Source organism: Pteronotus mesoamericanus, unplaced genomic scaffold (genome assembly GCF_021234165.1).
Source record: "Pteronotus mesoamericanus isolate MK-2021 breed Mesoamerican mustached bat unplaced genomic scaffold, CSHL_Meso_final scaffold_54, whole genome shotgun sequence".
NCBI classification, from domain to species: domain Eukaryota; kingdom Metazoa; phylum Chordata; class Mammalia; order Chiroptera; family Mormoopidae; genus Pteronotus; species Pteronotus mesoamericanus.
The window spans coordinates 74,154,618-74,181,020 of NW_026555321.1; the positions used below are offsets into that span (position 1 = coordinate 74,154,618).

General features: G+C 37.3%; 1 protein-coding gene across 1 annotated transcript in view; it reads right to left on the reverse strand.

The window, feature by feature from the left end:
- The window catches only part of PRKDC (protein kinase, DNA-activated, catalytic subunit), a 223,763-nt gene that overhangs the window by 89,544 nt on the left and 107,816 nt on the right, over positions 1 to 26,403 (reverse strand). Inside the window, exons 40-52 of the mRNA XM_054595436.1 lie at positions 25,866 to 25,993; positions 22,900 to 23,107; positions 19,992 to 20,170; positions 16,427 to 16,595; positions 16,139 to 16,204; positions 14,997 to 15,069; positions 13,807 to 13,955; positions 8,718 to 8,855; positions 8,387 to 8,506; positions 5,715 to 5,858; positions 4,012 to 4,163; positions 3,404 to 3,535; positions 1,783 to 1,894 (exon numbers count right to left, since the gene is read on the reverse strand). Of these exons, the coding sequence (XP_054451411.1) occupies positions 1,783 to 1,894; positions 3,404 to 3,535; positions 4,012 to 4,163; positions 5,715 to 5,858; positions 8,387 to 8,506; positions 8,718 to 8,855; positions 13,807 to 13,955; positions 14,997 to 15,069; positions 16,139 to 16,204; positions 16,427 to 16,595; positions 19,992 to 20,170; positions 22,900 to 23,107; positions 25,866 to 25,993 (1,770 nt within the window). The remainder of the gene's footprint in view (positions 1 to 1,782; positions 1,895 to 3,403; positions 3,536 to 4,011; positions 4,164 to 5,714; positions 5,859 to 8,386; positions 8,507 to 8,717; positions 8,856 to 13,806; positions 13,956 to 14,996; positions 15,070 to 16,138; positions 16,205 to 16,426; positions 16,596 to 19,991; positions 20,171 to 22,899; positions 23,108 to 25,865; positions 25,994 to 26,403) is intronic.

The window sequence follows — 26,403 nt, forward strand, 5'->3', positions numbered from 1 at the left end:
AACCACAATTTTCAAGCAACACTATCTAAACTATCACTATCTCCCTACACCCTGCTTTCTCTTGATCAGACACTTCTACCTATTATAATATATTTGTTTGTGAATTATCTGTCTCCCCTCACCAAATGCCAGGCCCCTGAGGGGGCACTTAGCCTGTCCTGTTCCTAACCGATATCAGGAGCCTGGAGCCAACTAGTGAGAACCCAATATAAGTATGTAAGTGATCAACACGTGTAAGTGCCAAAGTTATAAAACAATGTGAACCTAACAACATGGATAAAACAGTAGAAGACAAATGCATGCACACACGTACTGCTGACTGGAGTTTGGTGGCTGGAATATGAATGACTCTTACTTCTTTATGTTTCACTTTTCCCAAATTTCTACACAAAAAAATCAATGCCATTTTATATATTTTAAAAAAAAACAACTATGTAAAACAAAAGTGTTTCTCCCTCCCATTACATTGAAATATAAGTTAAGAGAGATTGAACCTGGGATCTGCTGTACTTTGCTCCATCCATGGTAAAAATTAAGCATACTATGTTAACTGGTACCAAACATTTGGGACATTAGAATCATGTCACAGCAAGGTTATTCTAAATTTTTAAAATTCCTTATTTTACTAAAATAGCTGATAATCTTTAAATAAATTATACTTCTGATCTTCCTAAAAAAGTCTATTTCCTTTTAGCTTAATTTAATTTAATTTAAAATCCAAATAAATGCCCTATTGGTGAAACAGGCAGGAGGGTCCACCATGCTATTTTGGGGTACCCTGAGGACCTCCTGATTTCCCCTCACTGACAATGAATAGAGCCCAGACTCCACCTTCAACCTTTTCTTTCAAGAGAGGAGATGGACTGGAAATACAAATTTGGGAATCATGAACGTAGAGGCAGTTTTTAAAGCCATGAGGCCGTATGATCAGCAGGAGAACAGCGAAACAGAAGAAAAGCAAAATCATGGCTGTGGATGTGGCCTGGGAAACACGTAGCTAAGGAAGGGAGAAGAAACTGTCCAGTAAGTAGGAAGAGAGCAAAGAAGTGTCCCAGAGCCAGTGACCAAAGGAAATCAAGGAGTGATCAACATGTCACTGTGGACAAACAGAGAGACCTGGCACAAATATCACAATAAGTGACAAGAGCAATGCAGCAGTAAGCATCATCCCACTATACTATATTCAAGTAAGTTAGAACATAATTTCCATGCAATTATATATATGGATATATGTGTATATATCCTTAATAATTATATTTTACTGAAAAATATAGTACTCAATGTATACTGTGCTTAAAAATTCAATAAGGTACCTTTGACAATCCAGTGAAGTGGGCAAGGCACACAAAACTAAGAAAAGTTCCCTACAAAGGGCCTTCTCCTGTGTAACAGCTGTATTATATAAAAAACTGGAAGCAGAGGATTTTAATAGCTTACCAGCCCTAATAGCAGCAGGTATCTACCTAGATGATTTTCTTCAAAAGGGTACCCTGAGACCAAGTTCAGAGGAATGAAAGCTGGTTAAATACTCATATCCTGACTTTCAGAATAAAGAATAAGTTACCAATCTTTCAATGTTTAAACAATATCCAAGTGTTTTAAAAAAATCATATGTTCTCTTTAAAAAAAAATGAGAATTGTATAGAGTAGGAAAGAGTAAAATATTAACAAATGCTGAATGCCCACTTTGGTTTCTTACAGTATAGAGGATATAAGTATCAAGTGTCATGACAAATCAAAATTGAAAAAGCATTTATTTAAAATTGTGCAACAAATACTCACATCTTTTCTCTCAGTACTATGTTGAAGAATAAGTCCCAGAACTTCTGCTGCTGCTGCATATACCTCTTTATATTTTACAAAGGACATATTATTGACCAAAGCTTGAAAGTATCTGTAATGAATACAGAAAATAAATATGCATAAAATAATCTATTCTCCTGTTGGACATAAAGTTATAACAATTTTACTCCTTGTACCATATTAATTGAGAAAATATGAAACTTAAAACGTGATCCAAATTATTTTGTGAATACATGTATGAAGATGTATATAAGGCTCTGACACCGTTGACATCAGGGAGGCATACTACAGTCAGTTCAATCACACAGAACGTGCTGTAGACAAAGCCAAACCTAATGCTGGAGATGGGAGGTGACTCCAGCTGAAGGGGAGGATGCAGAACGAGGGCCCTGCAGGTTTCCCAGGCACTGATTTGCTCCTTTAGCTCACCCACCTGGAACCTCTTGGAGAATGGAGTGGCTGAAAAACAGACCCTCTTCCTGGCAGACAGTGATGTGCCGGTGCACTTGTAGGACGGAGGAACTGACTACATCCTGTACTGACTGACCACAGTGCTATCTGTGTCTTGGGGGAACCATCTTCTATAGCCTACATTGCCTTGATCAGGCTTCCTTCCCCCACACGAAGTGAGACCAAGAAGCCTGCAGGACCTGAGGGACTTGAACAAGCATCAGTAAATGTGCTGGCTTCTCGGAGGAACGCCCACCAAAAGCCTTCCCTGTAGTTTTATAGCATCCAGCATATAAAACTATAGTGAAGAAAAAAGCTACTGTCTATGATTATAATTTCATGACTCCCTCTTAAAGCCATGGACTAAGACAGAGAAGGACAATAAAATAATGAAAAAGAAAGTGAGCACAAATGCAGTGCTCCCCGATTTCGTGGGTAGAGGGACTTTTAATTTCAGCCCCATAATGGCTCTGTAAAGTTGTCACTCGAGAAAACCAAAGCTCAAAAAATACCTTGTCTAACAGTAAGCTATTTCCTGTTGACTCTGTGTTGAGCAACATATCTGTATTTGATACCAGGTAACTGTTGGAGAGGACCAACTAGAGAGAGTGAGACATTTCCAAAGAAATGGCAAAGCATGGAAGGGAGATGCTGAAATCTACAGAGTGACCATGATATGAACGTTAACTTTAAGCCCCTCTACCCCGACCTGTGAAGGGCCTGATGGGCAGGGAGCAGTGTGGCTGCACTGTATGAGAAAACAGAGACTGGGCAGGCAGCACCAGGGCCATCGGCATCCCCTTCAGGGTCATGATCCTATAATGAACGGTCTCACGGGGCTCATGTCGTTTTCAGGGGTAAGTGCTAAAAAAACCATGTTAGAAAATAAGAAAAAAAAGAACCCCAAACTTAAGCACCTCTCATTGGCCAAAATGTTTATGAAAAATTACACTAATTTTTAAAAACTAACTTTTCTATTAACATACTTCTCCCAAATGACCTCTAAACTCAATTAAATTAAATTAAGGTAGAAATATTTAAAATGGGTTTTGGCCCTTAAACTTATCAAAATTAAAGCAAAATTAAACAGTCTCTTTCCAATTCAGGAATACTTTAACGTAAAAAATATCAAAGCAAAAACTATACTTACTTTGTACTCTCTATGCCACAGTCTGGGTTGTAGGGAGGGAAGTTATTGGCCATCACAATGCCTAATAATTGAATTCCTACTGAATTGTCTTTAGAATTAGGATCTTTCCTGGAAAACTTTTCAAATATTAAGCTGAAACACAGGCATAAAAGTATAGATGATCATATAATAAAGGGAGAATAAGGAAAACAAATATAAAATTTTCTATAGCTAATTTTCAAGGTAAGAAATACTTTTCCCTTTCCCACATCTAACACCAGTCTCACTAATACCCTCTTTGTTCACATCCAGGTTATTCTAGGTTTGGAACACAGGCAGTCTTATATCTTGAAAGTTTTACATTGCCTGAGGCAGTGCCAAAAGGAATCAAAGAAAAGTCCTACAGTCCATCCTGTGGCTATTACAGTAAAAAGCAGAGTGCTTCTAGTGTCAAATTTTGGAAGTTGTAATTTTACGAGTAGCAATACAATACACTCATAAATGGATTCTATTTCAAATTATAGTACTCCTACCATTTCAAGTAACTACATTTCATTGTGATCACTATTTACAACATGCTACATCTTTAAAATTTCTAAACAATATTGCAAAATCTAGTAAATTTATACCTGTAAGGGATGGATAAACAATCCTTCCAGCATTCAACAAGGGTTTTTATAATTTCAAGGTTGTGACTAAACACAGCTCTTTTTTGATGAAAAACATGCTTCATTAGGAAATGCAGCAATCGATTTGCTAATATTTCATCTTTAGGGACCCCCTGAAATGGTATAAAAATTCCATATTAATATTTAGCATTCCATTCTGAAAAAGCAGTTTTTTAATCCAAAGTCCATTTATCAGAGAAATGTGGCATTCTATTGAGAAGTCTGGCTCCTGGTTAAAAACCTTGTGTGATCTTTCAGGTCCAACCACAGGCAATTACAAAGCCTGCCCCTGATGGGCCTCAAGGGGTAAAGCTGCCTGACCCCAGCCCCCAACACACACACCATACTTGGAACACAGTCAGTAGTCTCAAAGGGTAGTTGCAGTCAGACACTCAGGTCCCCTGTCTGGTCATGCTCTTTCACACATGTGCATTCCTAGCTCAAGTGCCTTCACTCCCAGGTCTCCATCTTCTTTAGGTGCCTCTGCTAAAACCTCCTTAATGGGGAGGAAGGGAAAACTTGAAGATACTTCCCTGCTCTGACTCAGTACTCAGTGCTTTTCAACTCCTAGCCCTTCTCCCTCACACTCCCCTCAATTCCACTGCCCTGCAAAACTGCTGGGGTCTTTAATTAGTGGCCCCCTCAGTAGTGAAATGACTCTCAGATTGGTGCTGATCCAACTGACCCTTGACTAGCATGCTGTTCCGGGGGGGAGGGAACAGAACAAGAGAGTTGTGGCTTCCTCTGTTTTTAACTTCTTGCATATACTATTGCAATGAGTTTTTTGATTAAAGGCTTCACTGTGACTTCCACCTCGGCTTGCTGTTGCTTTCCTCAGCTATTCTGACACCTAAGCAATTCAGCTCTTTGAAGCTCAGCTGAGCCCCTAACATATATATCAATCTTTTCCAATGGTTCCTAAGTTAAACTAAACACTCTCTTAACTTTTTCACATTAGTAAGCAGACTACAATTATTCCATCGCATTAGGGCTAAGTTATCTACATACAATTTACTTTGAAATTAGAGAGGCACATCTAGAAACATACACATGTATAAGCTCTATGTACATTATCATATTCAAAAAGTACTGTTCCCAGGATGCCTTAACATGAAAACTCCTATAGTTTATTAGTGCTAATGTTTTCAAATGAATGGGCGAAGCTCGAGCACACATGAACCTGCACCGGTGAGTGCCACGAGCTGCAGTACAACACAGTATCATCATGCAGCTCATAGTCACGTGCAGCACAATCTCAGCCATTACAGAGCACAGTCAATACTCCGGAATTAGAGAGGCTGGCAAAATAAATGCCAAAAAATGCAGGGACTTTAGTCACAGCAGAAGTCTACTCACATTTATTTCTCATACGTTAATAAACCAATTTTCTAGCTTTCAAACTCCTTGCAGGTAAAAGCAACAAACAAAATTAAACATCTGATAGCTTAAAAATAAAAGGTCTGAGGGATTATCAAAGCAGACAAAAGAGAACTAAAGCAGTATATGGCCACTTAGTATAGCAGTACCACAACATCATAACAATTCATTCTATAAATGATGACTCTAAGTCATTAAGAGGAGCTTGAATTATTTATTACATGTTCTATTTAAGAGAACAGCAAAGAACTGATATATTACTACATAAAAGATGTATTCATTCTTACTATAGGAGTAGCTAGTCCTGTCCATGAAAGAACAGTAACCACAGTCTCAACCACCATGTAGTGAATTCCTTCTCCTCCGTTGTTTTCAGAAACAACCAGCTGCAGCAAGGGACTAAGCCAGTACTTTGCATAAGGGCGAAAGACCTAGAAGAAAATTTAAAAGTCAAATATCAAATAACTGTTTTGAATAAAAATATTAATCCAGAAACATATCCTCCATCAGCTAAAATTATATATTATGATGTGACCTAAATCTAAAACAGATGCAAATTTCAACAATTACCCTGATTTATCAGATCAGATTTTCTGTTTAATGGAGGGAAATTTATTATGATGTTTTCTTTGCTTAAAACCTTTCTGATATAACTATGCTCATGGAAATCAAAATCATCCCGCATCAACCCTGTCCTATCTGAATAATATGCAGCTCTAGAGAATTTTAATTTTATTTTATGCCAATGTATAGGGTATATGAAAAATGAGAATATGCAAGTTAGGTGCAGGTGGCTAATTTTCCCCCCATTTCTTCCCATACTGTAGAAGACTTCATATACTCAAGACTCTGAAATCTAAATAAAATGTATCTATATACAATAAATTCTATTTAATTTATTTTACAAATTGCATGAGAATGCTATTTTGACTTAAAATAACAGATTAAAGTATGATTCAAGTTATTGTATTAACCTTTGCCACCTTCTCTTTAGAAAAAATGTTTTCTGTCCTGGCTGGTGTGGCTCAGTAGACTGGGTGCTGGCTTGTGAACCAAAGGGTCACTGGTTGAATTCCCAGTCAGGGTACACGCCTGGGTTGCAGGCCAGGTCCCCAGTTGGGGATGCTTGAGAGGCAACCACACATGGATGTTTCTCTCCCTTTCTTTCTCCATCCCCTTCCCCTCTCTATAAATAAATAAACACATCTTTTTTAAAAAAACATTTTCTCAGAGATTTCTTCTTTACTCTTACTGCCTAAATCTATGTGGTCCCATATCTTTTTTGTTTATGCACCCCATAAGTAAAAAAAGTCTGAACACTTTCCAGGTATGTCTATTGGTTTATTTGTAAATTATAAATACAAACTTTACTATATTATTAAAATATAACAAATACATAAATTTAAAGGTTGCAATTTTTTTAATGTAGATATAGTTCTAATCTTTCTCCCATTAGACAAGAGACTTCTTAAACATTTGAAAGCCACTGTCCTGATAATTTCTGAGCTTCAGATATACATAGCACTTTAGGGACACATCTCAGTGATCTCATAGGCACTTCATATCCACAAGTGTGAACAAATCAGGCAGGCTTTCTTGTCAAACCACTCACCCACACCACGCCTACCAAGACATCATCCAAAAAACAGACACCAGTTCCCTTTTTGCTAGCCATCAAGTCAGCACTTATAGGAATGTAAGCCAGAAATCACATGTGACCTGAATGTTATAGGTTGAACTGATTGAGTTCTCCAAAAGAATGCTGAAAGCCTAATTCCCAGGACCTGTAAATGTTACCTTGTTTAGAAATGGGATCTTTGAAGATTATCAAGAGGTCATTGAGGGCCCTAATCCAATGACAGTGTCCTTATGAAAAGGGAAAATTTGTACATGTGAGGCAGACACAGAGGGGCAAGACAATGGAAATGCTCATGGAGAACACCATTTACATGCTGAGAAATACCTGAGGCTACCATCTGCTGGGAGAGAGGCCTGAAACAGATTCCTTCTCACAACTTTCAGAAAGAACCAATCCTACCAACACCCTGATCTTGAACTCTGGCTTTCGGTTTCTGTTGTTTAAGCCTTCCAGTTTTGTGGTACCTCTAGGAGCTATGTTATGGCAGCCCTAAGACCTAGAGATTCAGCACGACCCTGAAGGACACAGGCCCTGCTGTAGTCTCAGAACAGCCCTTTCAACCACCGCCCAGCAGCCCCGTGGCTTTTGGCTCACATTCGTGGTACATCCTAGAAGGACCTTCTGTGGGGCCAAGTGGATCATGTCACTCTACTTAGCACCCTTCAGTGGCTCCCTATCGCTCAGCGAATGAACTGAGCGGTAGGGAGGGTCTCTGTGAATGGCCCCCAAAGGCCTGGCTCAGCTCACCTGCCTTCAGACATGTAGCCACGCCACTAATGCTATCCTTCTGGACCATGTGCCCATGGTCTGTGCAGTCAGAGCAGACATGCTTGGCCCTCTTAGAGGCCATCCCAGCTCCTACTGCTGCTTCTATGCAGAAAGCCAACTACCACTGCTACTTTACAGCACTTAACTCAAGGGGTTTCTTAAAAATCTGTCCTAACTCCAACTGGTAAAAGATGCTCCTCCCTAACACAATGTAGTATGTACACCAAATGATAAATTCAGCAACTTTTTAAGACAGTTGATTAATTTTTTTATATAGAGTTAACAGGAATAATTTTACCACCTTATTTGCTACTACAAACCAAGAAGGTTGGCAGCCATAAGAAAGCTGCCAACACGTGTACTCATAAAAAGATCACTTCTAACTTAATATTAAATTAGTTTACATGTTTTAAATGGAAATGATAAAAGAATGATGTTGAAGAAATAAATAAATAAATATAGTTGGTTAATTTATTCAGAGAACATCTTTCTTTGCTGTGGGCTTTTTAAAGGAGATTCAAAGAATACTAAAAGAAGTAATAAATTACTTACTTCTTCTGTATTAATAATAAGCTTAGCTAAGAAGAGACGAATATTTAATGATACTGATGGATTTCCTAGTTTGTCATGAAGAAATTTCATCCAAGGAAGAAGATTTCTTGGCTCTGAACCCTGAAATGATACATTCAAAGTTACATTGAAAAATAGAAAAAAATAACCTCATATTTTGGTATTAGGAGACAACAATGACAAAGTAAAGGTAGCAGAAAAAATCATGTTTATATGATATGGAATTTGGTTTAGTCCTTGATATTAAATGTTCTTTCTTAATATGATGTTAATGAACAGTATTGAGACAATGAAAGATTAGTAGAAAAGAGACCTCTTCTTCTTTAGGCAGGATCTTATTTCTCTTCATGTGCTTAATCAGGGCTGTCATGGATGCCATACATTCGTGTTGATTGAGTTCATCCATCTCTAACTCCAGGAAATCACCTTGGATCATGGGGTCTTTATGTTCCTACAAAAAGGTGAGAATCCAATCACGCAAAGCACATTGTTAAAATTTCAGTGTATATGACATTCTGATTTGGGTGGCAATACCATGAAATACACACTTAAGTAACAATGTTAATTAGATAGTAATATCAAGTATACTTGGTATGTTTTCTTATTAAACAACTGAAAAATAAACAGGACCTCATTATGTCTTCCTTCCATTCTATTTCCCCTCTAACCCTTGTCTATGTGGTCTCTCCCTTGGGGTCACACACAGCATACATACATACATAACAGGCTGCTTTGTGCCAACACAAGATTTTTATAGGTGTTTGTGTCTTGGAGGCCCCAGAACCCTCAACACCTTGAGAGCAATAGTCCCGCGATTCTTAGTTGCCACCTTATGGAGAAAGTGAAACTATAATGTACAATTATAAGATAAATGTTTATTTACTTTGTTCCTTGATAAACTGAAAAAAGTTTTTCTTTGAAAATCTTTGTGAAGTCCTTAATTAGCCTCGAAATTTTAATCAATAGAACAAATTTTTAAACTATTCTTGATCTTAAAATTCTGTGAGAAAATATAGCAGTGAAATAATCATTTTATTAATGTAATGAGGAACTGAGGTTTGACATACACATTTAGTAAATTTCACATACACACATGCACAAACACATGCACAGAGGCTGAACAACTAACCTGGCTATTTTTCAGCACAGACAACTTCCAGGAAAAAAAGACTTGAGGAATTCTAAGACAAAATTTTTAGACAGCTTTGGGGCTACAAAGTGCTTGCAGGACTAACGAGAGAGAGAAATGAAAATGGCCCTAAGTACAATATTGCTAATGAACAGAGATGCTAAAATCCTCACAAAATACTGGCAAACTACATCCAGCAATACATTAAAAAGATCATCCACCATGATCAGGTGGGATTCATCCCAGGGATGCAAGGATGGTTCAATATTTGCAAATCAATAAATGTAATACATCACATAAACAAAAGGAAAAACAAAAATCACATGATCGTATCAATAGATGTGGAGAAAGCATTTGATAAGGCACAACACCCATTTATGATAAAGACACTCAGCAAAGTGGGAGTAAAAGGGGCATTCCTCAACATGATGAAGACCATATACGAAAAACCTACAGCCAACATCATACTCAATGGGCAAAGACTAGAAGTTTTCCCCTTAAGACCAGGAACAAGACAAGGATGTCTGTTTTCACCACTCCTATTCAACATAGTATTGGAAGTCCTAACCACAGTGATCAGAAAACAGAAGAAATAAAAGGCATCCAAATTGGAAAGGAGGAAGTGAAAGTGTCATTGTTTACAGATGACAAGACAGTGTACACAGAAAACCCTACACACTCCAAAAAACTACGTGACCTAATAAGTGAATCTGGCAAAACAGAGGGATACAAAGTCAATATTCAGAAATAGAAGGCATTTTTGTACACCAAGAATGAAAGATCAGAATCAGAAACCAGGAAAAGAAACCCCATTTACTATAGCAACAAGAAAAATAAAGTACCAAGGAATAAACTTAACCATGGAGGTAAAAGACCTGTGCTCAGAAAACTACACACACTGAAGAAAGAAATTAAGGAAAACACAAATAAATGGAAGCATATACCATGTTCATGGATTGGAAGAATTAACATCATCAAAATGTCCAACTACCCAAAGCAATTTATAGATTTAATACAATCCCTACTGAAATACCAATGACGTATTTCACAGATATAGGACAAATGTTTCAAAAATTAATATGGAACCATAAATGACCTTAAATAGGTGCAGCAATTTTGAGAAAGAAGAACAAAGTAAGAGGGATTGCAATACCTGACATCAAACTATATTACAAGGCCACTGTAATCAAAACAGTCTGCTACTGGCCTAAGAACAGACACACAGATCAATGGAGCAGAATAGAGAGCCCAGGAATAAACTCATGTCTCCACGGTCAATTAATATTCGACAAATGGGCAGAAGCATAAAATGGAATAAAAACATCCCCTTCGACAAATGGTGTTGGGAGATCTGGACAGCTACATGAAAAAAAATGAAATTCCACCAACAACTTACATCATACACAAAAATAAACTCAAGATAGATAAAAGATGTAAATATAAGTTGCAACACCATAAAAGTCCTAGAGGAGAACATAGGCAGGAAACTCTCAGATACTCCATGCAGGCATATTTTCACCAATATGTCTCCGAGAGGTAGGGGCATAACAGAAAGAATAAACAAATGGGACTTCATCAAAATAAGAAGCGTCTGCACTGCTAAAGAAAACATCAGCAAAATGAAAAGAAAACCGACCATATGGGAAAATATATTTGCCAATGATACCTCGGACAAGGGTTTGATCTCCAAAATATGTGAAGAACTCACATGACTCCACTCCAGGAAGACAAACAATCCAATTAACAAATGGGCAAAGGACCTGAAAGGACGCTTCTCCAAGGAGGACATACACAAGGCCCAGAGACATATGAAAGGATGCTCAGCATCACTGGCCATCAGAGAGATGCAAATTAAAACCACAATGAGATACCACTTCACACTGGTTAGAACGGCCTTCATAAACAAATCAACAAACAACAGGTGATGGCGAGGTTGTGGAGAAAAGGTAACCCTAGTACACTGTTGTGGGGGATGTAGACTAGTGCTGCCACTGTGGAAAACAGTTTGGAATTTCCTCAAAAAGCTAAAAATGGAAGTGCCTTTTGACCCCATAATTCCACTGCTTGGGTTATACGCTAAGAATCCCAAAATGCCAATTCAAAAGAACCTATGCACCCAAATGTTCATAGCAGCACAATTTATAATAGCGAAGTGCTGGAAGCAACCTAAGTGCCCATCAATAAATGAGTGGATCAGAAAACTATGGTACATTTACCCAATGGAATACTATGCAGCAGAAAGAAGGAACTCCTACCCTTTGGGACAGCATGGATGGAACTGGAGAGCATTATGCCAAGTAAAATAAACTAGGTGGTTAAAGACAAATACCATGAGCTCACCTATAAGTGGAACCTAATCAACAAAACAAACGGACCAAAAAAATAAATAAATAATATAATCAGCAACATTGAAAGAAAAAACAAAGCGACAGTAAGTAACCAGAGGGGAGGAGGAAGGGGGGTAAAAGGGAAAAGATGGGGAAGGGTCAAGTCAAGGAACATGGATAAAGGACCCATGGACAAAGCCACAGTGTGGAAGGACTGAAGGTGTGACATGTGGTAGGTGGGGCAGGGGAAATAGGTGGCGGGAAAATGGAGACACCTGTACTTGAACAATAAAAAAAAAAAAAAAAAAAAAAAGAAAGAAAAGAAAATGGCCCTAGTTAAATTTTCTAACTCTTGTCTGCCCTGGTGGCAGGAACTGTTCCAGAATGTAACTTTCCAAGATGAACAGTATTTGGAAATGTACTCCTCTTACTACCTTTGTGCCCCTGGTCTACTTCAACTGAAGATAATGGATAATTTCTATAAATGGAGAGTTTTAGAAATGATACAAAGTAGTATTTTATTTTAGTACAGCAGGACCAAGTAATGCTGAAACAGAAAATTTTATACACAATCAGCATTGCAAGAGACAAGAAAAAACAACATATCCATTGGGCCATGAAATCAATCACAGCAATGTTAATGTCCTATTTCCACATACCTGGTAAGGTGTCAAAGGAGTTAATCATGGCATTTGACTGCACTCAGATCTAGTCAACAATGTTTTTACTTAGAATCATTGTGTCTCAACATGCTCCTCACCAGGACTGGAGAGATCTAAAACTAGAGACTCATATTCCTTTGAAAATTCTTATTCTACTTGTGAGTCAGCATTAGACAAACACTAACCAAGGGGCCTTGTACTAAGGGGTACTATAGGGCTGTGGTAGCTGGGTGTATCTCATGGTCCTGTACTGGATCCTTTGTTGCCTCATAACAAAGGATGTTATGAGACAACAGGCAAATCCTGAGGAGTGTCTCTGGTGCAACACTTGTCTGTTAGAAATTATTCCAAAACTCAAAAAAAAGCCACTTTACAAGATAAAGACTAATAGGAGAGATGGAAAAAGGACACATACAGGTAAACTAGTCCTATCCATCTGCAACATCAAAACAGATAATTTCAAAGACGGCTAAAACTATTGCAAAGGAATGTTGAAGAATGAGTTCCTACTGGGATGCAGGCAAGAATGCCATAGATGATAAAGTAGAACCTTAGAACATACATAGACTCTGAAAGTCTGGTAAAGAAAGATAAGAGATGAGAGTACAGAGAGAGATGGAGAGAGAAAAAAACAGGTGGAAACGGAGGGGGCAGAGGAGGAAAAACAAACATATGGTGTGTTTTCTCCCAAGCTTAAAGAGAAGGTGAGGTGCAAGGAAAACTTAGTAAATGAGGATGTGAAAGAGACTATGAAAAGTTATTGGGGCTCAAAAAGCAAAATACTGATTTTTACTTCTAAAAATAATAATCAGAATCATTCCATACTCTATGCCATTGTCACCAAGAATTTACTCTTTAAGAATTAAGCTATCACTTGTGAATGCAGACATATTCAGTTATCTTTGTCTGGTAATATCACATATTTGAAAAGTTTCTTCAGCTTCTCCAGAGAGAAATGTTAAGAGTCATGTTAGCATGAATATTTGAGTCTTTGTGGCAGTTATCTTTCTCACTGGAAGTCCTTAAATGCAGTTCTAATTTAATACATGAATCTTGGGGAGACTGGCTGATGTGAGCGAGCCCTTGGAGAAAGCCTTCTTTTACCATGCTGATGACATTAGACTGCTGAGTACAGAAAGATAGGCTGGGCCTTAGATCTTAGAAAACTGTCCAAACTGATACTATTCCCTGAGGACTACCACAGAGATGTGGCTTCCTATAAAACAACAAAGCCTTTCTTCCTTTACAAATGCTAATATACTTTAATACGTAAAATGTGATTACCTGTTTTTGAAAATGACCAGTGGTAGATTTAGGGTCTTGGAAACTGTATGAATAGCTCTGAACTCCAGTTGAGAAGTCAAACTGACTCATTTCCTCACTCAGGCTACTGTCTGCCGAATATGACAAGGAAGATATATAACGAGGACCACCTGAAATATAAATAAAAAGAAATACATTTATTCAAATATAGTTAGAAATGTATTGCTCTAAGCTCAAATAATATTAAAATTAAAGGATATTGTCAATTAAGTCTTTCATCAATTCTGTGATTCTCAATTTATTATCCAGATTAATAAAGCAAAAAGGAAATGGGGAAAAGATCCCTTTTGCTTTTCTCATTATGGACCAGTTATTCTCTACTGTCATGGATAAAGAAATCAAGTTAAACTAGGTCCAATTTTTAGATATGATATTAAGAGAATTTCCTTGCATTTAAAGTTTTGATGATGTACATTTTGCCCATAAGTGTAGCATAAATAAGGAAAAAGATACTACTAAAAATGAACTAATCCTAAATATGTAAGAAATTGAGAAACCTGGTCCAAATTTTATCTTCAAGTCAAGAAAACAAAGCTATATAGAAAAATTAGGCAGGAAATTAAAACAAAGAGTATGTGAAGGGAAGAGAGGTTAATTTTAAATAGGGAGGCCAGGAAGAACTTCTTCAGGAGTTGGCATTAAACAAAATGTAATAATCCATGTTGATATCTGGGAACAAAATTATTTCAGGCTGAGGCAACACAGATGCAAATGGAGGCAAAAGGGAACCTGGTGCCTACCAGCACAGGCAGGGGGCCAGGCTGTTGGACAGGAGCGAACCGAAAGTCAAGGGGCATAGAAGCTCTGTCCTGAGGGAGGAGGGAGCTAATGCAAGGTGTGGCAGGATGGGACTTGTATTTTTCAGAGATTTATAAATATAGCTAAATAAAGAATCCATATGCAAACCAAAACCAAGGCAATCTGGGACTTTAAAGAAATGTGTACCATATCTGAGTCCCCTAAGGCCACTTAAGAGATCTTTCTATGCAGTTAAAATTGAGCTAATTGAGTTTATTTCAAGATACAATTCCATTCACCACTTGAAAAATTTTCAAATTCACTTTCAATGTTTTGAGGTATTTAAGGTATTTTCTATTATGTAAGAAATACTAAGCACTAGAATCTTTCTCATTATTTTGAAAACATCCTACCTGAGTCCCCATTTGAGGCTTCTCTGGCTTCTTTCCTAATTTCAATGTACTTTTTCTTTCTTTCCATAGGAACCTATTAGGCAAAACAAATACACAATTTACAGCTTCTTAGAATCATGGCCACCTGTTTTCTATTTAGTAGCAATCTGGCAAAAAACAATTAATAAAGTTTTAAATAAAACTTTTATCAAATTTATAAGTATTCAAAAATACCCACAAGGAAAGATAGGTGAATACACCACAGTGTTTGCTAAGGCCTTATTAGCACATGGCTGGATTACCAATAGTTGGTATTTGACCTGTGAGCCTCAGTTTCCTCAACTATATAGTCACGATATATCATAGCACCTTAGAGTGCTGCTGTAAAGTTTAGAATACAGCTATTGTCTGAACGCTTAATAAACTAGTGCTATTATTTTTTTAGTTCTTTGAACATATGTCTAGAAAACAGGTTCCCAGTCTTGTTCCAAAAGGGCACACAGCAGGAAGCAACCACTTATGGGAACTCGTGAACCACTAAGACATGGTTGAGATTAACAGCTGTGCAGAGATATGCCAATGACAGCTCCTGGGCCAGCTCTGTTTGGTAGGACATGGTGTATGAGCTCTAGCATTCTGCCCAACTTCACGTTTCCAAAGGCCTGAGAAAGACTGCAGCCACTTCCTTTCCACCAACTGCTTAGGGTGGTACATCAAACTTAGCTTTCCTAAAATCAAGCTTGTCATCTTTGCCAGAGCAAGGTTTGCAATTATCCCTGTGACTTCTCTTGGCACTCTCCTTATCTTGTCCAATAACCCAAGCAGGGCCACAGGGTCATAGTTCTGTATCCAGATGGATCTCAATTTCATTGACTGGAGGAATTTATTCAGAAAACAACTTCTGGGATATGTCCTAGCACTTTCTTTTACTGGCATTGTCTTTTATTTGCAAGTCAAGAAAGAGAAGATATAAGTTTGATGAGTTTTGTTGTAGTTGCCTGAGATTGTACTCACGTTGAGCTACTTGAATCTAACTGTTTTCGTAGTTCCAAGCAGATCTGAGTACTGGCAATTTAATGTGTTTCAGTGTAATACATATTTTTCTGTATAAGCACTTGGTAAGTATTTTAACTTAGAAAAGACCATTGAAAAGTTTCACTCACCTCAACTTCTATAGGAAATGTATAGCAGCGTTTCAGGTCTATCAGATTTTCAAAGATAAGCAAGTTCTGTGAATTCAAAGAATCATATAAAGATGTATGAATGTGAAGATCCTTACTACTGATGCAACTACAAAGTTAATATCGTGAAGCACTTTGGCTTTATATATGAGCAACTAAAAGAACTATATGTACAATAGAGTTAGGTGCAAATTATGTATTACTTTGATGTAGTCTACCTTTTGAAATCCTATAATGGCAGCAATATTGAATACCTCAGGAAAGGCCTACCTTGTCTGGTTTTTCACTAAACAGAAAACCTTGGTAAAATTTTAATTCATTGAAGACACAGCAGATAACAGATATGGCACAGTTGTATGCAGCACAATGGTAAACTCTTCTCCTCTCCAGCAACTGATTCTCACCAGCCATGTTCTCTGTAAATGCATCATAGCAAAGTCTGCAGAACAGATCCAGGTTAAAAATTAATTCATGGAACAGGGAAATTGTTGCTCAAGTCCAACAATGAGAGACAACATGATTTCAATTCAGTTTAGCCTTTTCTCAGTGTCAGGTTTGTGTCCAACATAGTACTAGGCAATGGGAATAGAAAACTAGGCAAGTCACTACAGCCCACTCACATCTCAGGGTGAAGGCCATGTCCATGGACTCTAGCACACTGCAATAAGCACAGAGATAGCAACAAGCACAGTAAGGTAAGAAATGCAAGCAAGGAAGACAGAAAATAGTCCAGCCCAAGAAGTAAAGAAAGAAAAATTTTAAGAGAAAGTATCTGAGTTTCAAATTATATATCAGCCATAGGAAAGTGTACATATGCATTGAAGTAGAGAAAGAGCGTCACTTATAAAAGGGATACACTGCATGGTGTGTTCAGAGGGTAAAGTGGGAAACAGCGGCAGCTAGCAGCGAATGAAAGGTGGAAAGAGGTGTGTTCCCAGAAGAGTTCACTTGCCACAAAGAGGAGCTTGGATTTCTTCCTGTAGGGAAGGGTCACCAAACCATTCCCTGGTGACCAACTATTTCTGAAAATAGTTTAGTTACAATACAGCCATGCCCATTAGTTTACATGCTATTTATAGCTCATTTCACAGTACAGTGTAGTACTTGCAACTGAGACCAGATAGCCCACAAAGCAAAAAAGAGTTACTATCAGGCCCTTCGCAGAAAAAGTTTGTCAACCCTACAATTGAAGATAAGTTTCCTTGGAAAGGTTTTAGGTAGAAGTTAAACACTCAGAACTGAAGGAGACAATCCTAGGACCAAGGAAAATAATTACGAAGGAAACTACCGTAGTGGTTCACCAAAAAAACAGCAGATCTACAACAAGGCTGCAGGAAGGAGAATGAAATAAGCACACTGGTTTCAGGAATACTGAAGACATAAAAATCCACTGGTAACTGATAGGGTATGGCTGGAGGGTGGAGAGATGAAGATAAAGGAAGAATAAACCACACTCTCCAGTCTGGTTTATGCAAATGAGCAAAGGTTCTGTCACTGACTGAAGAGGTAAAGTAAGGATTAGTGCACAAGGAAAGTAATGATACATTTGTTTTGGATATCCAAAATTAGACATGCCAATCAATGTCTGCGTTCAATATTTACCAAGAGGGAATTTCATTAGAAGGCTGGTTTTAGAGAAAACGTATTTGATTACTTTGTGTTTTACAGAATGATTGCTTAAAAATATTTTAACACCCTAGATGTTCTGGCCAAGACAGAAGTGTAGGTAAATACACTTTGTCTCCTCACACAACCAAAAGAAGAAAATAAAACCAATTTAAAAGCAAAAAAACAACCAGAACTGCCAGAAAATCAAACTATTGAAGTCCGACGACCAAGGGGTTAAAGAAGAAACATTCATCTGACTGGTAGGAGGGGCAGAGATGGACAGCCAGGGGCAGAGAGGACAAGTGGCAGGCCGTGACTGGTGGACTGGGTGGTCCCACATTTGTGTATGGACAAACCAGGGGGAACAACTGTGGAGTGAGACAGACTGTGCAACCAGGATTCCAGCTTGGGCATAATAAAAGTCTCAGAACCTCTGGCTGTAAAAATCTGTGGGGGTTGTGGTGGCAGGAGAAACTGCCAGTCTCTTGAAAGTGATGAGAGAGCTAAGCAAGTGATATTGTCCCCTCTCTGACCCCTCAACCACATATAGCGCCACAACGTGGTGAAGTGGGTTGCTTTGCCCTGGCCAATACCTAAGGCTCTGCCTCTTACAACGTAACAGGTATGCTGATACAAAAAAATATGGCCCATATGAAAGAACAGATCAAAACTCCAGGAAAAAAAACTAAGTGATGAGGAAATAGCCAACCTATTAGATGCAGAGTTCAAAACACTGGTAATCAGGATCTCACGGAAATGACTGAGTACAACCGCAAAATAAAGGAAGAAGTGAAGGCTATAAAAAGTGAAATAAAGAAAAATCTACAGGGAACCAAAACTGAAGGGAAGGAAACTGGAACTCAAATCAACTATCTGGAACAAAAGGAAGAAATAAACATTCAACTGGAACAGAATGAAGAAACAAGAATTCAAAAAAAAAAAGAGGAGAGGCTTAGGAACCTCTGGGACAACTTTAAACATTCCAACATCTGAATCATAGGGGTGTGAGAAGGAGAAGAGGAAGACCAAGAAATTGAAACTTATTCCCCCCCCCAAAAATGAAATAAAACTTTTCCCAATCTGGTGAAGGAAGTAGATATACAAGTCCAGGAAGGTCAGAGTGTCCCAGACAGGTTGAACCCAAGGAGAAACACACAAAGAAAAACCATAATTAAATTCCTAAGATTAAAGATGAGGAGAGAATCTTAAAAGCAACAAGAGAAAAGGAGACAGTTACCTACAAAGGAGCTCCCATAAGACTATCAGCTGATTTCTCAAAAGAAACCTTACAGGCAAGAAGGGACTGGAAAGGAGTATTCAAAGTCATGAAAGGCAAGGACCTACATCCAAGATTACTCTATCCAACAAAGCTATCCTTTAGAATGGAAGGGCAGATAAAATACTTCCTAGATAAGGTAAAGTTAAAGGAGTTCCTCATCACCAAGCCCTTATTATATGAAATGTTAAAGGGACTTATCTAAGAAAAAGAAGATAAAAACTATGAATAAAATGACAACAGACTCACAACTATCAACAACTGAACCTAAAAGAACAAAAACAAAGTAAGCAAACATGTAGAACAGGAACAGAATCACAGAAATGGAGATCACATGGAGGAATATCAGCAGGGAGGGCGAAGGGGGAGAATGGCGGAAAAGGTACACAGGGAATAAGAAGCATAAATGGTAAGTACAAAATAGACAGGGGAAGGTTAAGAATAGTATAGGAAATGGATAAGCCAAAGAACTTATATATATGACCCATGGACATGAACTAAGCGGGGAGAATGCCAGAGGGAATGGGGGTACTGGGTGGAGGGGGATAAAGGGGAGAAAATATAATGGGACAGTTGTAATAGCATAATCAATAAGGTATACTTAAAATTATTTTAATACTTTTTAATTTCAAATTATAGTCAAAAATATAAAATACACCAAATTCCTTCTTACTGTAAAGCATGCCATTAAAGTACATATAGAGCTATTAAGGGGGAAAATGGTAAGAAAAACAATAAAGAAACCTTTTTTTCTTTACAAAAGATAAATATAGGATAAAAATATTACACAACAACAAATTAAAGTCCATTTAAAGTGGTCTGTGCACAAGACAAAACAAGAAAAATATAAAATTCAATATTTAAACATTTATTCACAATATGTACATGCATAAAAATATATGAATCAAAAATATTATATCAGATACAACATAAAATTAACTGAAACCTTACTTAATAAGTGTCTTTGTAAGTTCACTTCCTTCTGTAATACAGGAGCCATGGAAAACTTGATTAATTTTGGATTCCTTAGAATGAACATCATCTTTTGGAAGACGAGAATACATCACCTCTAGCATTTTATAATAGCCCATCTTCTTGGTGATTTGCATATCAAAGGTAGATTCATTTAGCTAAGATAAGATAATAAATGATTTTCTTTGATCTTATCAGACATGAAAAATATTTTATAGACTATATCAAATTTATTACCCAGTGCCCTTTAGATAAAAAGTAATTTTAGCAAAGATGATAAAATATTTAAGTGTAAATATTAGACAGCCCAGGGTCTAAAACCTGGACATAAGTACTGATGTGTTATATTCAGTGCAGCAAATCAAAAACAATGTCCAAATAATGAACTTAGTGTATGGGTATATACGTTTTGCATAAAATCTTATTGAAGGTATAACAATAGCAGGTGAAAATTCAATTCTTAAAAAATAAAAATTTCAACTATGTATATCAATGTGTATTTTAACAATCTGCCATTTGGGTATTTACATTATTCCCAACAGTGTTCTGCAGATGCTAACTGATGCTTCCCACCCCCAAAAGTTATCCACATCTTGATCCCTGGAATCTGTGGAAATAACTTCATAAGGGAAAAAGAGTTTGCAAATGTTATTAAGTTAATGATGTTAAGATAGGGAGACATTTTAGATTGTTCACGTGGACTCTAAAAAAACACATGCAGTAAGAGGGATACAGAGGAGATCAGATAGATAGGAACAGGCAAAGTGAGAATAGAGGCAGGGACTGGAGCGATGCAGCCACAAGCCAGGAAATGCCACTAGCCACCAGAAGCTGACAGAGGTAAGGAAAGAATACTGAGAGTGGTAGGGCAAGTGTGACCCTGGCAAAATCTTGATTCCTGCTCAGTGAAACTGACTTTGAACTTCTGGTCTCCAAAACTATGAGAGAATAAATTTCTGTCATTCTAAGCCACCATGTTTATGGTTATTTGTTACAGCAGATTCATGAAACTAAAACACATTTTGGTATCAGGAGTTGGGGGCTGCTATAACATGCTCAAAATATGAAAAGGGCTTGGGAATTGGATGATGGGTACAGGATAAGAGAATTTTGCTATATATGACAGAAAAAGCCTAGATTGATTTGTAGAGATTGTTGGTAGAAATAGTGACATGAAAGGCATTGGTAGTAAGGAAACAAAAGGAAGTGAATGGGAGAGAAAGTCAGTATCTCAATCATGATAAACATAGTTTTGGTAAAAATACAGACATTAAGTAGTTGCTGTATTCAAAAAGAAATACAAGACATATTTTTGCTAACTGAAGGAAGAGATCCTTGTTATATAATGACAGAAAACAGTTGAATACTAGAGTTGTGAAGAAAGCAGAACTTATAAGCTATGCAATTGAATATTTAGCTAAGACTTACAAACATATCTGAAGGGGTTGCCTGGTTCCTTCTTTGATGCTTCAAATAAAGTGTGAGGTTCACTTTTTATAAAGTGTGAGGTAAGAACTGTTAAGCAAAAAGAACCAGAACTCAATAACCTGAGAAACTGCCTGCCTATGCACACTGTAAAAGTTGCTACCATTAGAAGATCCACTGTTAGGAAGTGCTCTGAAGACTACAGACAATCTTTGGTGCTGAGAAAATTAAGCCTGTAATTCATAGACCAGAAATAGAGATGAAATTATTCCTAAAGTATCACTGGTGACTCTTGTCTAATGGAGTAAATACCACCATATGAAATGAAAAAAGGCTGCTGTACTCCCAAAATTCTACAGGCGAGAAACACATTGATAAAACTACTCAGCTGCGAACATATGTTACTTTCAAGAAAAAATAATAACTCTAAGGATGGAACCTTTGTCCAGAGGACAGAGCATCAGGCTACAGAGCATTATTTCTGGTCTTGAAACCTAATTGAATTTAGCTGGCTGAATTTTAAGATTGCTTTGGAACATTAACTCCTTTCATATACCCAGTTTCTATTTTGGGAATAAGAATGTCTGTAACTGTCATCCTATGCCAGTTCCACCTCTGGGTTATCGAAGCAAATCGTTTTCTAGTTTCACAGGTCCACAGATAAATAGAATTTTGCCCCAAGAGGGATCATACACAGAATCCCACCCATACCTGATTCCTGTGATGCGACTTTGGACTTTGAGCTGATAATATTTAAATGAGATTTGGCACTTAAAAGTTGATGCTGTAATGAGTTTAGGCTTTGGAGGAGGTTAGGATAGGATAAACCTAGTTTACAAATAATAGCCCCTAAAAGATATCCATGTTCTAATCCCTAGAACCCCTGTAACAGATGAAAGTAAGTAAAGGACCCTTACATAAAGAGATTATCCAGTGGGCCCTAAATGCAATTAAGTATTTATAAGACGGAGGCAGAGAAAGAGAGATACACAAAAGAGGAGGAAGCAATGTGACCACATAAGCAGATACAGCCACAAGCCAAGGATTGCTCAAAGCCTCCAGAAGCTGGAAAATGCAAGGACTGGATTTTCTAAAGCAGGTGCAGCCCCGTTCCTCCAGGGGGAGCTCCACAGCTGAGATATCCCTCCTGATATTTAAGTGACACATGTGGATGTGGGGTCTATCAGTTCCACTTCTCCACGCCTCCTACAAGCCTCAAGGAGGCTTATTCTGTACATCCTTAGTTACAGGGCTTCTGTTCAGCTAGATTTCAGGCAGTTCTCAATGTGGTTGTTCTATAGGTTAGCTGTAATTTTGATATGGTTGTGAAAGAATGAGAGGACCACATTTACCTACGCCATCATCTTGGGACCAGGGGCCCCCATATGGTAGATTTTAATGACACTGATCAAGGAGATCTCTAATTGTTATTAACATTTAATTAATAATAGATATATGATACCTTAATGAATCTGGACTTCAACACGTCAATGGCATCTACCACAATTTTGCTAAAAAATTCTCTCAAGGCATCCTGGCTACAGTGCCACAGCAAAGTGAGAAGAGAACGGTCTACAAATGCTTGGCGAGTGATACTTGAAGGGAGGTCATCCCTCCTGAACATTTTGTATACACTTTCCAGAAGGCTAACTTGTGTGGCACATGAACTCCTAAGAAAAAAAGAAAATTATATACAGATTTATGCTTTGAACACATACTTTATGAGTGCCTACTACATAACAAGCAAAGTAAATGCCGTGATTATTAATTAGAAAAATAACTTTAAAGATTTTATATTTTATATACATAAAAACCATGAAATATAAAAGCATTTGTACATAAACCATATTATTTCACTCATGCAGAAATCTTCCTAACAAATTTAGGCATTAGGAAGAATTTTTTTCATTTACTTTCACATTTGGTCTTCTTTAGAGAACATCTAGGCGGCTTTCAGAGAGTCTAATGCCTAAAGATAATCACATTTACAGAATCTAAAACTCATGAATTATGATTAAAAAATTCTAGTCTCTTCCAAGTAATGAAGTACCATTCCTATTTCCTACACACAGATATATTCTGCTTTTTCCAATGTTGGAAGTAAGATATTTGCATATTTAATCACTACGAGGCTTTATCTCTAAGTCTATAAAATTAAGACTACAGGTTAGTTTCTTCACCTATAAAAATAAGAGGTTAGTCAAACAAACATGAAAATCCTTTCCACTTCTAAAATCCCAGTGCTCAGAAGTTAAACATGAATCAGGGCAAAAACATTAGATTCAGAAGGCAATTCAGTCATAAAATGTTAAGGCTGCGGGACACTACTAGACGCAACATAGGCTTTTGTAAGCTTCATTTGGTCACTGTCTTAGATTTAAATTCTCTTGAGGATCTTCCTATACTTAGCACTGTAGAAATGCACAGCCCTAAAACATCCAAGTCATACAGCTCAAAAATCTGATTTTAAAAATGGGCCAACAGCCCTGACCAGTGTGGATCAGCTGACTGAGCGTTGTCCTGCAAAACAAAATGTTGGCAGTTTGATTTCTGGTCAGGGCACATGCCTGGGTTGTGCCCGGCTGGGGACATGCTAGAGGCTACCACTCTATGCTGGCTTCTCTCCCTCTCAACCCCTCTCTCTAAAAATAAATTTTAAAAAAGGAGGGAGGTAACAGATGGTTTACTGAAATACAAAAGCAAATGAACATTAAATATATAAATACAGGCTCTCTTTCACTCATAACAAAATAAATACAAATTAAAGCAGTGTTGAGAGATCCTTTCTAAAATAAAAAATTGGGGAAAAAATCTAAATATATAACAATATATTCTATTGTCAAGACTGTGATGAAATAAGCATTCTGATACATTGCTTGAGGGAACACAAATACAATCCCAAAAGAAGTTATGTGGTATTTTATTTTTTTCCTGCAATTGGAAATGCGATTCTCTTCTTAGTTTCCCTTTCTCATAGTTCACTACTGATGTATAAAAAATGTCTGAATGTTAATTTTGTATCCTCCTTCTTTACTGAATTTATTTATTAGTTCTAATACTTCTTTGTTTTAATTTTACAGTTCTTTGGAAAATTATCTATATACACTATTGTGTCACCTGCAAATAATGAGTTTTACTTCTAATTTGGTGCCAGTGCTTTGATGACTCCTACCCCTGCCCCTCCAGCCCTCATGCTGAATTTAGTCAACAAAAAAGTGCCATATATTCCTGGCACTTTTTGAGCTACTGCTCCTGCATGGTGACTTAGAGTGAATTTGTGACCGAGTGAGTCTCTGCATGGTCCCCTTGAGGCCTGTGTCTCAGTCTTCCACAGTCATTCATATTTCTCAAATACAATCTCTGCCAGTTTTCACAGGCTGGTATCATGGGGACTCCTCAGCACTGATGCCCTGGGTTGGGGACCCTAGTGCAGGGCTGGAGCCTCTCACTCCTCAGGGTTCTTCTCCACAGAAGAGATGTCTCTCCCATTTCTTAGCCACCACACCGTGTGGCTACCAATCTCAATGTGGCTTCTTCTTTATATCCTCAGTGATAGAAATTGTTTAGTCTTCAGGTGGTTTTCAATGATGATCACACTATAATTTAGTGGTAATTTTGTTGTGGTCATTGGAGAAGGCAGGCAGAGTTTACCTACTCTGCCATCTTGACAGGAACTCCCTCATGGTAAAAGCAGACATCCCTGTCTTGTTCCTGATTTTAAGGGGAACGCTTTCAGTTTTTTCCCATTGAGTGTGATGTTAGGTGAGTGTCTGTCATACATAGCCTTTATTATGTTGAGGTATGTTTCCATATTCCCACTTTGTTGAGAGTTTTTCATCATAATTTGAGTGTTGTTCAATTGGCTCAGGATTTAGATGTTTCTGGATTTCCAATTTTCATTCTGTTGTTCATTTCTGATTTAATTTTACTGTGGCTCAGAGAATATACTTTGTAAGATTTTAATATTTTAAATTTATTAAGACTTCTCTAATGGCTGGCTGTACAGTGCATCCTGAAGAATGTTCCATGTATACTCAGAAAGAATGTATATTCTCCTGTAGCTGTGTGGAATATTCTATAGTTTAATTATTTTTTAGAATAACAATAAAACGGAACAAATTACTGAATCATGCTACATCGTGAATGAACCTCAAAAACATAAAGGAGCTAAGCCAGAAAGGGGTGATGAAGCTGGAAAATGTTGACGCTTGTTTAATCTGGAGATTCAATTATAGTCTGACTTCCAGATTAGAGTATGTTAAAAATTTTCAAGATAAATTTCCTTTTTTCTAATGAAAAACACAGTAAAATTTAGTTATCAGAGTTGAGTTCAATGGTCACTCAACTATTTTTTGGAATGGAGAAAATAAATTTCCCACAGAAACATAACGTATATGGTTCTTGGCATCCCAGACTACAATGACTTACCTTTTGGCAATATTTTTGAAAGTGGATTGAAATAAATCTTCCATAATGTGTTGTTGTTCTCGACAAAGAATTTCTGTCATCAACTGCAACAATACAGGACTTTGAGATAATTCCAATGCATCTAAAAACTGCAAAAGAAAAAAAAACAACACACAAAACAAAACAAAGAAATAAAACCAATAATGATGATAAGGATAATTTTGTTGGATTTCCATTTTTGTTTTATATTTAACAGTTCTAAATAAAAAATAGATAACAGAATTTCACAGAGAAAACTAATATTTTAGTCATTTTACAGATGTAATAAATGTCTAGTATATAGTAATTTTGTTAAATATTTGAGTTTTAATTTTTAAGGTTTTCCAGATCGTTCTCCTTCTAATACCTTTTAGAATTTTCTCTTTATCACGAGGTTCTGAAATTCCCTAATTATGGGCCTTCACTGAAATCACATTCCTTCACCATTCCAGGTACCCAGTGGGGTCTTTTAGTCTGGAGATGTGTGTCTTTTCAATACTGTCTTAATTGTACAGATGTC